At 39.8% G+C, this 12,129-nt stretch overlaps 2 protein-coding genes and 1 pseudogene across 6 annotated transcripts in view; 1 reads left to right on the plus strand and 2 right to left on the minus strand.

The window, feature by feature from the left end:
• Positions 1 to 4,280, minus strand: part of GARIN6 (golgi associated RAB2 interactor family member 6) — a 43,373-nt gene extending 39,093 nt beyond the window's left edge. The window contains 1 exon segment of the mRNA XM_055565973.1: positions 4,232 to 4,280. Coding sequence (XP_055421948.1) covers positions 4,232 to 4,280 — 49 coding nt within the window.
• ANKS1B (ankyrin repeat and sterile alpha motif domain containing 1B) overlaps positions 1 to 12,129 on the plus strand; it is a 1,161,043-nt gene that overhangs the window by 334,521 nt on the left and 814,393 nt on the right. The window lies entirely within an intron of this gene.
• LOC129641216 (39S ribosomal protein L40, mitochondrial-like) lies at positions 4,761 to 5,311 on the minus strand (annotated as a pseudogene).

The following is a 12,129-nucleotide window of genomic DNA, read 5'->3' on the forward strand; positions in this document are numbered from 1 at the left end:
CAGTCCCTGCCTCAAGTATACCCTACTCACATGACTGACCCTCCTACATACTTGCCCCAGGCCCAAAGGAATGATATAGCTTTAGATAAGAACTCTCCACTGTGCTTAAAGGGATGGTGAGGGGCATGCTGCTCTGCTGGTTTCCCTGATAACCCATGAGCCAACCTTAAGTCAACTCCTCTACAGCTAGCAACCTACCCCTGTCCCTAGGAGCAAAGACTGCTGCCATGTCCTGTCTGCCTTCTGCCTTGTCCTGTCTGCCTTCTGCCATATACAGTGAGGTGTTTCTCCAGGACCTTGCTTCAGACATGCAAGATTCCCCTATCCATTAAACTATTATGTCTCTGTTGCTAACTTTCAGCTTTTTTCTTCCATCTTAAAGCTGGGCAGGTATAGGTCTTCTAATCCTGCACAGTTCATCCCAATCACAAACATAACAGTCTTCATATTTACTCAAAATTGAAATCTTTTGATGAATACATAGTATACTTTTTCCACTTAATATTATGTCTTGAACATACTCTTATCTGAATAAACATTTTAATGTGATCAAATATTTTAGTCTGGCATTTCACATGCTGTATTCTGCATAGAAGTTAAAAAGCAAGGTGACAATATACAGCCTTGATGTACTCCTTTACCAATTTTGAACCAGTCTGTTCCATGTCTGATTCTAGCTGTTGCTTCTTGACCTGTTTTTCAGGAGACAGGTAAGGTGGTCTAGTATTCCCATTGCTTTAAGAATTTTCCACAGTTTATTGTGACCCACACAGTCAATGGTTATAGCATAGTCAGTGAAGTAGTAGATGTTTTTCTGGAATTCTCTTGCTTTCCCTATGATCCAACAGATATTGGCAATTTGATTCCTCTGCCTTTTCTTTGCATGATATTTAATTTTAAGAATATACTAGAGTGATTTTTAAAAAATCATCCTCTGTTGAGATTATTTTCACTCTTTTCCTGACTCAAACTACACAGTCATTTAGATTATTGACAGTAGTTTACTGTTATGATTTATATTCTGATGAACACATTTATGCATAAATCCTCTATCTTTGATTTTATTTCCTTGGAAAAATTGAATCACTGAACAGAGGTAACTATCTTTTTAAGACTTTTATAGTTCAGCTCAGACACTCAGTCATGTCCAACTCTTTGTGACCCCATGAACTGCAGCATGCCAGGCTTACCTGTCCATCACCAACTACCAGAGCTTACTCAAACTCATGTCTATCGAGTCAGTGATGCCATCCAACCATCTCATACTCTGTCATCCACTTCTCCTCCCACCTTCAATCTTTCCCAGCATCAGGGCCTTCTCCAATGAATAGGCTCTTCACATCAGGTGGCCAAAGTATTGGAGCTTCAGCATCAGTCTTGAATATTCAGGACTGATTTCTTTTAGGATTGAATGGTCTGATCTCCTTGCAGTCCAAGGGACTCTCAAGAGTCTTCTCCAACATCACAGTTCAAAGCATCAATTCTTCGGTTCTCAGCTTTCTTTATGATCCAACTCTCACATTCATACATGACTACTGGAAAAACCATACTTAACTATACAGACCTCTGTCAATATATATATTGACTTTTATATATATTGCCAAATTGTATTACAGAAAGGTAAGTTATAGTTTGTTAAGGGAAAATTTACATAATTTCATTAGTTTTTTTTTTAATAATAACATTTTAATGAAGATACTATGTAATATAGGCTTGGATTGTTTTATTTTTCTTCCTTCCTCCACAATACTTTCCAGCAGCATTTCAACTTCTACTATCTCTTGAGATAAACCATTTTATTAAAATTATCTTTTACTATTCAAAATATTATTTTAAGCTTTTTCCTTATTTTTTAAAATTAATTTTTATTGGATTTTCATTAGATTTTGAAACTAGCAATAGATGTGACCTCTAGGATTGACTAGTTTGATCTCCTTGCAGTCCAAGGGACTTTCAAGAGTCTTCTCCAGCACCATAATTCAAAAACATCACTTCTTTGGCACTCAGCCTTCTTTATGGTGTAACTCTCACATTCATACATGGCTACTGGAAAAACCGTAGCTTTGACAATATGGGCTTTTGTCAGCAAAATGATGTCTTTGCTTTTTAATACACTGTCTAGGTTTGTTGTCAGAGCTTTTCTTCCAAGGAGCATGTGTCGTTTAATTTCATGGCTGCAGTCACTGTCCTCAGTGATTTTGGAGCCCAAGAAAATAAAATCTGTCACTGCTTCAACTTTTTCCTCTTCTGTTTGCCATGGAGTAATCTTAGTTTTTTGTTCTTAGTTTTTTGAATGTTGAGTGTCAAGCCAGCTCTTTCATTCTTCTCTTTCATCCTCATCAAGAAGCTCTTTAGTTCCTCTTCACTTTCTGCCATAAGGGTGGTGTCATCTGCGTATCTGAGGTTATTGATATTTCTCCCAGCAATCTTGATTCCAGCTTGTGCTTCTTCCAGCCCAGCGTTTCTCATGATGTACTCTGCATAGAAGTTAAATCTAAGCAGGATGACAATATACAGCTTTGACACACTCCTTTCCCAGTTTGGAACCAGTCTTTCATTCCGTGTCCAATTCTAATGGTTGTTTTTTGACCTGCATACATGTTTCTCAGAGACAGATAAGGTGGTCTGGTATTCCCAACTCTTTAAGAATTTTCCACAGTTTGTTGTAATCCACACAGTCTAAAGCTTTAGTCTAGTTAATGAAGTGGAAATTTTTCTGGAATTCTCATGCCTTTTCTGTGATCCAACAGATATTGCAAATTGATCCCTGGTTCCTCTGCCTTTTTCTAAATCCAGCTTGTACATCTGGAAGTCCTTGATTCACATACTGCTGAAGCCTAGCTTGAAGGATTTTGACCATTACTTTGCTAGCATGTGAAATGAGTGCAATTATCTGGTAGTTTGAACAATCTTTGGCATTGCCTTTCTTTGGGATTGAAATGAAAACTCACCTTTTCCAGTCCTGTGACCACTACTAAGTTTTCCAAATTTGCTGACATACTGAGTGCAGCACTTTAACTGTTATTATGCTTTAGGATTTTAAATAGCTCAGCTGGAATTCTGTCTACTCCACTAGTTTTGTTTGTGGTAATGCTTCCTAAGGCCTACTTGACCTCACACTCCTGGATATGAAAGTGGCTCTAGGTGAGTGACCACACCATCATGGTTATCCTGGGTCATTAAGACCTTTTTTTTGTATAGTTCTTCTTCATTGTATTCTTGCCACGTTTTCTTAATCTCTTCTGCTTCTATTAGGTCCTTGCCATTTTTGTCCTCTATTGTGCCCATCTTTGCATGAAATGTTTCCTTTTTATCTCCAATTTTTTTTGAGACATCCCTAGTCTTTCCCATTCTATCATTTTCCTCTATTTCTTTGCATTGTTCAGTTAAGAAGGCTTTCTTATCTCTTCTTACAATTCTCTGGAACTCTGCATTCAGTTGAGTATATCTTTACCTTTCTCCTTTGCCTTTTGCTTTTCTTTTCTCAACTATTTGTAAGTCCTCCTCAGACAACCACTTTGCCTTATTGCATTTCTTTCTCTTTAGGATGGTTTTGGTCACTGCCTCCTGTATTACAATGTTACAAAACTCTGTCCATAATTCTTCAGGCATTCTGTCTACTGGATCTAATACCTTGAATCTATTTTTCACCTCCTATATATTCATAAGGGATTTAATTTAGGTCATACTTGAATGGTCTAGAGGTTTTCCCTGCTTTCTTCAATTTAAGTCTGAATTTTGCAATCAGGAGCTCATGATCTGAGCCACAGTCAGCTCCAGGTCTTGTTTTTGCTAACTGTATAGAGCTCCATTTGGCTGCAAAGAATATAATCAATGTGATTTTGGTGCTGACCGTCTGGTGATGTCCATGTGTAGAGTCATTTCTTGTGTTTTTGGAAGAGGGTGTTTGTTATGACCAGTGTTTTCTCTTGACAAAACTCTGTTAGCCTTTGCCCTGCTTCATATCAACAATTAATTGTATCAATAAGAAATGCATGTGTTATTAATATAGCTTGGAGTTAAGAGGGATAGGTTTAGGAATCTTGAGACAGGTGAATGCCAGATAAGAGAATTTCAAAATTTTAAAATAGATGTTTAGAAGCCTCTGTAGGATTTTGAGGTGAGGGATAAAAGTGTCTCTGGAGGCAAACATATCTTAACTCAAAGTAGTAACTTGGGGACTTTGAGCACTTGAGTTTACTGACTTAATTTTGAGCTCTGTTTCACTCACCTTTCAAGGGCTTAGGGATACTGGATATTTTTCTGGTTCTCTGTGTCATACTACTACAACTGGGATATTTGTGGGAGGCTATTTCAAGTCCTCTCTACTCAAATCCCTCTCTGAACCATTTTTAACTCTCTCCGTACATGCTCAATTGTGGACATTGCCTTCCTCCTCCTCCTTTCCTCCCTCCCTCCCCCCACTTCCTTCCTTCTTTCCTTTCTTCCCTCCATAGCTTGTATATATTAACAGCAAGCTCCAATACTTTGGTCATCTGATGTGAAGAATTGACTCATTGGAAAAGACCCTGATGCTGGGAAGATTGAAGGCAGGAGAAAGGGGATGACAGAGGATGAGATGGTTGGATGACATCACCAACTCAATGGACATGAGTCTGAGCAAGCTCCAGGAGTTGGTGATGGACAGAGAGGCCTGGTGTGGTGCTGTCCATAGGATCGCAAAGAGTCAGACATGACTGAGTGACTGAGCTGAACTGATGATCTTGTAAGGCAGCCTTGAATCCTGGTCATTCTGATTCTCAAGAGCAGTGTGTTCTGAGGACAGCTTCCTGTAGCTCTCTCTTGAATTCCACTGGTGTGTACACCTTGATGATGTTGTGGTACTGGCCTTCTGGAGGCATGTGATCTGGCCTTTCTCTCTCAAAGGGGAACAGACTGGAGTCCCATTCGATGGCATCCACATGTAGTTCCCTGGGATGCAAGTTGCAGCTCCTGCAGTGCTTCCTGCTGGGCCTCAAGCACCCGATGACCTCCCTCTCCATCTCGTACTCTCCCTGCTTATACAGGGACCACTTCTTCAGAAGCTGAGCTCTCATCTCGTCTCTTCAAAGAGCAGTTCCCCCTGAGACTGCTATTTCACTTTATCCACGAGCTCACAGGGATAATAAAATCCTCAAAGGGAATTAACTCCTGGCTAGGCTTTCTTCTTTTTCAAATGGTCTTTTACTGCTTGGTCTTTTTAAAGATTTAACTACTTCTTTCACAGAGGTTCTGCTCTCATGGGAACAAGTTCTGAGACGATCAACAATGAAGCTTTCTGATAAATGTCTCTAGTCTATGTCTGCCAAATTCCCAAAGCATCCATGGCCTTTAGGTTGCTTCCAGGCGTGCATTCATTTGCATTCAGGGCCCACATGCCCCACACAGAGATTCTGACATAGCATTTCTTTAAGGAGAGTCTGTATGTTTCTCATGTGTACTAGGGAAAACATTTCACTGACCAGAGATTTCCCTAATCTTATCTGATAGACAGTGATAAAATAGGCAGGGCAATGGAAGGCATCATAATTTAGGGGGGATGAAAACATCTATTAGTTTAATATTTCCAAAATATTGTCTCTGTTACATTAGCATTAGATGTGGCATTTAAGAAAGTTTGTCATGGCACTAAACTCAAGGTGAGCTGAGCATGAAGAGAGCCTGGAAGCAGGTCACACACTACATGCTTACCTCCTGGCAGCCATTTAATTAGAATATGATAGGCTTCCCCGTAGGAAAGTTCTAGAAAATCCAATATAGCTTGTAATTTCTCTGGGGGAAAAAAAATCCTCAAAATATACTTTTTACTGAGAGTTGGCTTCAAGTATTATCTTTATATATAAAAAATTAAAATTTTTTTCTCTTAACACAAATTTCTGGCAGCGCTCTATTAATCATCATAAACTTTCTCCCAGAGTTCAGAAATCTTTTTAGAAAGAAGGGAGAAAATAGATATTTTTCCTCTGTAGAATGTAAATGAATTTTTTGGTATAAATCATGTGGATTTATATCGAGTAACTAGGCAGTTTATTAATTCTAGGAGTGTTTAGCTCAAAGCATATTATGTGCACTGTAATTTATCTCAAAGACTCAGTAGTAGCCTTCTGTTTTTTTCCTTTTTCCAGAGCTTAAACTTCAGATACTTGTTCTTTTATATTAACTTCACATTCTTTATATTTATCCTTCATATTTCAAGATTTTCTTCACAATAAAAATTTTAGGCAATATATTATAATATCTGATCCAGTGTACATTGTACACCTGTGTTACAGACCACTATTTTTGCCCTCCTTAATCAGTAGAAGTTGATCAGAGGCAAGACAGGAAATTCAGGCAAGGCTTTATTGGGTCCCTTTCAACAACAGTGGGGGAGCAAGAACAAACAACAGTTTCCTTTGCTGGCATGTTCCTGAGCTGGGGCATGAGTTGGTTCCAGGGGTCAGGCTGGAGGGGTGGCTTAGGTGGTTTGCCCACCCCTTAATGTGCAGGGGCATGTGCAGTACCCTACTTTTGCTTCAGGCTCTTTTGAAGTGACAAGTGGTGTTTTGGTTTCTTTGTACCTTTTGTCCAGAATTCGTCCTAACTGCACATGCATGCAGTTAATTTTAGTCCCTTATAGTTTATATTTTGTTGCTCAAGGAGAGTTGTGTCCAAGTTGCAAGCACTGCAGCAAGGATCCCAGGGCCCAGGCCTGTCTCACTTGTGCTGAAGATCTATTTGGTTCTCATCATTCCCTCTCCTCCTTTGGTGTCTACAACACTTTAATCTTTTCATTCTTTCCTTTACTGTGTGACTAGTTGACTTCTCTTTATCCTTTCAGTCCCTGAATGTTGATATTCACCACAATTCCATCCCATAGATTCAAGTGTTTTTAACCTAGAGATTTCTCCTGAGCTACAATGTGCTTAGTCACTCAGTTGTGTCTGACTCTTTGCAGCCCCATGGACTGTAGTCTGCCAGGCTCCTCTGTCCATGGAATTCTCCAGGCAAGAATATTGGAGTGGGTTGCCATTTCCTCCTCCAAGGGATCTTCCAAACCCAGGGATCAAGCCCAGGACTCCCATGTTGCAGGTGGATTTTTTACCATCTGAGCCACCAGGGAAGCCCTCCTGAGCTATAGATCCCATTTAAAACTACTTATTGTATCAGCATCTTGGTCTGGATACATCAGAAGTGCCTCATGTTGCAACATATCCAAATATGCTAATTTTTCCCCCTAAATTGCCTTGAAGCATCATTATCCACCCTTATAAGGCTAGAACACTTAGCATTTTCTGTGATCAGCTGTTTTCATGGCCATTGCACTAATTTAGCACTCATTTTCTCTTTGTTGTTGTTTAGTTGCTAATTCCCATCCAACTCTTTTGTGACCCCTTTGACTCTAGCCCACCAGGCTCCTCTGTCCATGGGATTCTCTAGGCAAGAATACTGGAGTGGGTTACCGTCTCCTCCTCCAGGAGATATTTCTGGCCTAGGGATCAAACTCAGGGTTCATGCATTGGCAAGCTGAACCACCAGGGAAACCCTTGAGGCCACAAATTTTAAAGGCTGTTCAATACATGAGCTGATTGACTAAAGTAAAAAATAGAGACTGAACACTATATAGAAGGTTAGAGATGGATGGTATACATTTTAATGAGCAATAATGAGCATTATAATCAGTTGATCATTAAACACTTCTTATACTTTCTATTTCCCTTAGTTTCAGTGTCATGGCTGTGTATTTATTTGCTGTTTCAAAGGTAATATTCGTACTGAGAGGTCTTTTTCAGTATATGATCCTATGTCAAATTCCAATGTTATAACATGTGGTTGTTGATTTCTACCCCCTCATTGTCAATGTGATCCTAGTGAAATGATCTTACAGTATATTGGAAGCATACTTTATATATGTGCCAGCAATCTGTCTCCTCATAATACAAAAAGGAGTAAGATCTGATGGAATAACCTCTTTACTTACTCTGCCATTTGTTTTATCTCCTTTTTATTGCTGTTTCTTACTCCCAGTTTTTCTAATTATTCTCATCAGTGACAACTTAGAGTACAATCAAAATCCTTTTGGTAACAAATAGGATATGTATAATATATTTTAATACAGTGGATTTTTACATGAAAGAATTCAAATTTGGGAATGCTTTGCCATATTTCAAAGGACTTTGTGTCATTAACTCAATTTTCATATGCTTTTGCTCATGACATTATAAAATTAAAGTGCTGATACCCTTCTTTATGTTCAAAAGCAGAGACATTACTTTGCCAACAAAGGTCCGTCTAGTCAAGGCTATGGTTTTTCCAGTAGTCATGTATGGATGTGAGAGTTGGACTGTGAAGAAAGCTGAGCACCGAAGAATTGACGCTTTTGAACTGTGGTGTTGGAGAAGACTCTTGAGAGTCCCTTGGACTGCAAGGAGACCCAACCAGTCCATTCTAAAGGAGATCAGTCCTGGGTGTTCTTTGGAAGGAATGACGCTAAAGCTGAAACTCCAGTACTTTGGCCACCTCATGCAAAGAGTTGACTCATTAGAAAAGACTCTGATGCTGGGAGGGATTGGGGGCAGGAGGAAAAGGGGACGACAGAAGATGAGATGGCTGGATGGCATCACCGACTCGATGGATGTGAGTTTGAGTGAACTCCGGGAGTTGTTGATGGACAGGGAGGCCTGGCATGCTGCAATTCATGGGGTCTCAGAGTCGGACATAACTGAGCAACTGGACTAAACTGAACTGAACTGACCCTTCTTTGGATAAATTGTTAAATGCCTAAATCCTCCCTCTATTCTTTCTGTGTTTCCTTCCTTTTCTGCCTCCCTTTTTACTTTTTACATTGTTACTTTTAGCAGGTCCATATTTTCTAAAATGAACACTGTTGTGAAAAAGAAGAAAAGAGACTGGGTTCTTTAAGAGCAGAAAGATACACTTCATTTTAGTTTTTTTCGGAGAAGTGGGTCTCAAGAGGTCAATGCAGACATCGACAGGTAAATTTTGAATGCTACTGCTGCTAAGTCACTTCACTTGTGTCCGACTCTGTGTGACCCTATAGATGGCGGCCACCAGGCTCCCCCATCCCTGGGATTCTCCAGGCAAGAACACTGGAGTGGGTTGCCATTTCCTTCTCCAATGCAGGAAAGTGAAAAGTGAAAGTGAAGTCGCTCAGTTGTGTCCGATTCTTCGCGACCCCATGGACTGCAGCCCACCAGGCTCCTCCATCCATGGGATTTTCCAGGCAAGAGTACTGGAGTGGGGTGCCATTGCCTATGGGCATATACATATAAGGGAGAAGGTGTGTGCCAATGGTGTCCGGAAGAAACGGTGTTAGTGATGTATACTGGGATCTATGTATTTTGTTTCCTCAACTAAAGGAAACTAAAGTTAAAATCCTTAGGATCCCACAATATTTTTGTTGTCTGTCCTACCACACGGAATATAGTATTGTAGAATATAGTAATTTAATAAATACTTGTTGATTCATGATCTAACCTGCCTGGGAGTTTTATACAATGCTGCATATCCTGAAGAAACAACTTGGCATTAGTTGGTGGGAGGGACCCTGAATTTATTTGTTGCTTACCTATGATTTACATAATTTTTCAGTTTACTTCACAGTCATTTATTCTAAGAAGTCATTCATAAATGGAGTAATTCGAATGGAGAAGAAATAGGACTGATCATAAAATAATATTGATAACTTAGTGGAGATCTAAAGAAGCTAGGTATAATATGTTTCAAATTAGTTGTTGTTATTGTTTAGTTGCTAAGTTGTGTCCAACTCTTTTGTGAGCCCATGTACTATTGCCTGCAAGGCTCCTGTCCATGGGATTTCCCAGGCAAAATACTGGAGTAGGTTATCATTTCCTTCTAAAGGGGATCTTCCTGACCCAGGGATTGAAACCGCATCTCCTGCATTAGGAGGCAGGTTCATTACTACTGAGCCACCAGGGAAGCCCTGTAGATTAGTACCATTCCTTAACTTATAGCCACTATAGCACCTAGCCTACTGAGAATCTGAAATGTTTATAATTAATTATAGTAATTCCCCTTTCCCATTCTATTCTCAAGATCTTCTTTGAGGGAAAGAAATGGCAGTTTATACATTTCCATTTATATTTGTTATGTTTCTTTACATGTTTCATTGCTTAACTCAGATACTTAACAAGAATCAGTTGCTTTGTTTCTTTCTTACCATGGGGGGGGGGTGGGAAAAAAAAAAAAACCCTCTCACATTTTGGTTGCAGTGATTAACTTTGGTGTTGCCAGAGTAATGTAGTGCATCAGATCAGATCAGATCAGTCGCTCAGTCATGTCTGACTCTTTGCGACCCCATGAATCACAGCACGCCAGGCCTCCCTCTCCATCAACAACTCCCGGAGTTCACTAAGACTCATGTCCATCGAGTTAGTGATGCCATCCAGCCATCTCATCCTCTGTCGTTTCCTTTTCCGCTTGCCCCCAATCCCTCCCAGCATCAGAGTCTTTTCCAATGAGTCAACTTTTTGCATGAGGTGGCCAAAGTACTGGAGTTTCAGCTTTAGCATCATTCCTTCCAAAGAAATCCCAGGGCTGATGTCCTTCAGAATGGACTGGTTGGATCTTCTTGCAGTCCAAGGGACTCTCAAGAGTCTTCTCCAACACCACAGTTCAAAAGCATCAATTCTTCGGCGCTCAGCCTTCTTCACAGTCCAACTCTCACATCCATACATGACCACAGGAAAAACCATAGCCTTGACTAGACGAACCTTTGTTGGCAAGGTAATGTCTCTGCTTTTGAATATGCTATCTAGGTTGGTCATAACTTTCCTTCCAAGGAGTAAGTGTCTTTTAATTTCATGGCTGCAGTCACCATCTGCAGTGATTTTGGAGCCCAGAAAAATAAAGTCTGACACTGTTTCCACTGTTTCCCCATCTATTTCCCATGAAGTGGTGGGACCAGATGCCATGATCTTAATTTTCTGAATGTTGAGCTTTAAGCCCACTTTTTCACTCTCCACTTTCACTTTCATCAAGAGGCTTTTGAGTTCCTCTTCCCTTTCTGCCATAAGGGTGGTGTCATCTGCATATCTGAGGTGATTGATATTTCTCCCGGCAATCTTGATTCCAGCTTGTGTTTCTTCCAGTCCAGCATTTCTCATGATGTACTCTGCATATAAGTTAAATAAGCAGGGTGACAATATACAGGCTTGATGTACTCCTTTTCCTATTTGGAACCAGTCTGTTGTTCCATGTCCAGTTCTAACTGTTGCTTCCTGACCTGCATACAGATTTCTCAAGAGGCAGATCAGGTGGTCTGGTATTCCCATCTCTTTCAGAATTTTCCACAGTTTATTGTGATCCACACAGTCAAAGGCTTTGGCATAGTCAATAAAGCAGAAATAGATATTTTTCTGGAACTCTTGCTTTTTCCATGATCCAGTGGACGTTGGCAATTTGATCTCTGGTTCCTCTGCCTTTTCTAAAACCAGCTTGAACATCAGGAAGTTCACAGTTCACATATTGCTGAAGCCTGGCTTAGAGAATTTTGAGCATTACTTTACTAGTGTGTGAGATGAGTGCCATTGTGCAGTAGTCTGAGCATTCTTTGGCATTGCCTTTCTTTGGGATTGGAATGAAAACTGACCTTTTCCCGTCCTGTGGCCACTGCTGAGTTATGTAACAAAAATTAATGGTATAATTTTCTAGTAGTGTATATATATGTTCTGTGTCTTTTCCTCCATCTTTAAGTCTCAGAGCACTTGGTTCCTGACAAAGCACTATTTTTGATGGTACAATAAACACTTGTCATTTCTTGAACCAGATGCATCTCTGCAAAGCCTTATGCAAAGTATTTTTGTTGTTCATTCTCCAAGTCGTGTCCAATTCTTTGGGATCTCATGGACTGTGGCATGCCAGGGTTCCCTGTCCTTCACTATCTCCAAGAATTTGCTCATATATGTAAAGTGTATGTTAAATATAACAAAGGGGATAAATGTTTCAGGAATATACAGAGTGAAATATTTTATGAAATACAGTCATTGTCACTTTTTAGAAAATAAGTATTAAACTTTAATTTTGGTTCCTGACACTTCATTTCTTGTTCTTGTATTGACGTGCAATTTATTTATAACAAATTTCATCAATTGTAGTTACACAATTTGT

This window comes from Bubalus kerabau, chromosome 1 (genome assembly GCF_029407905.1).
Source record: "Bubalus kerabau isolate K-KA32 ecotype Philippines breed swamp buffalo chromosome 1, PCC_UOA_SB_1v2, whole genome shotgun sequence".
NCBI lineage: Eukaryota > Metazoa > Chordata > Mammalia > Artiodactyla > Bovidae > Bubalus > Bubalus kerabau.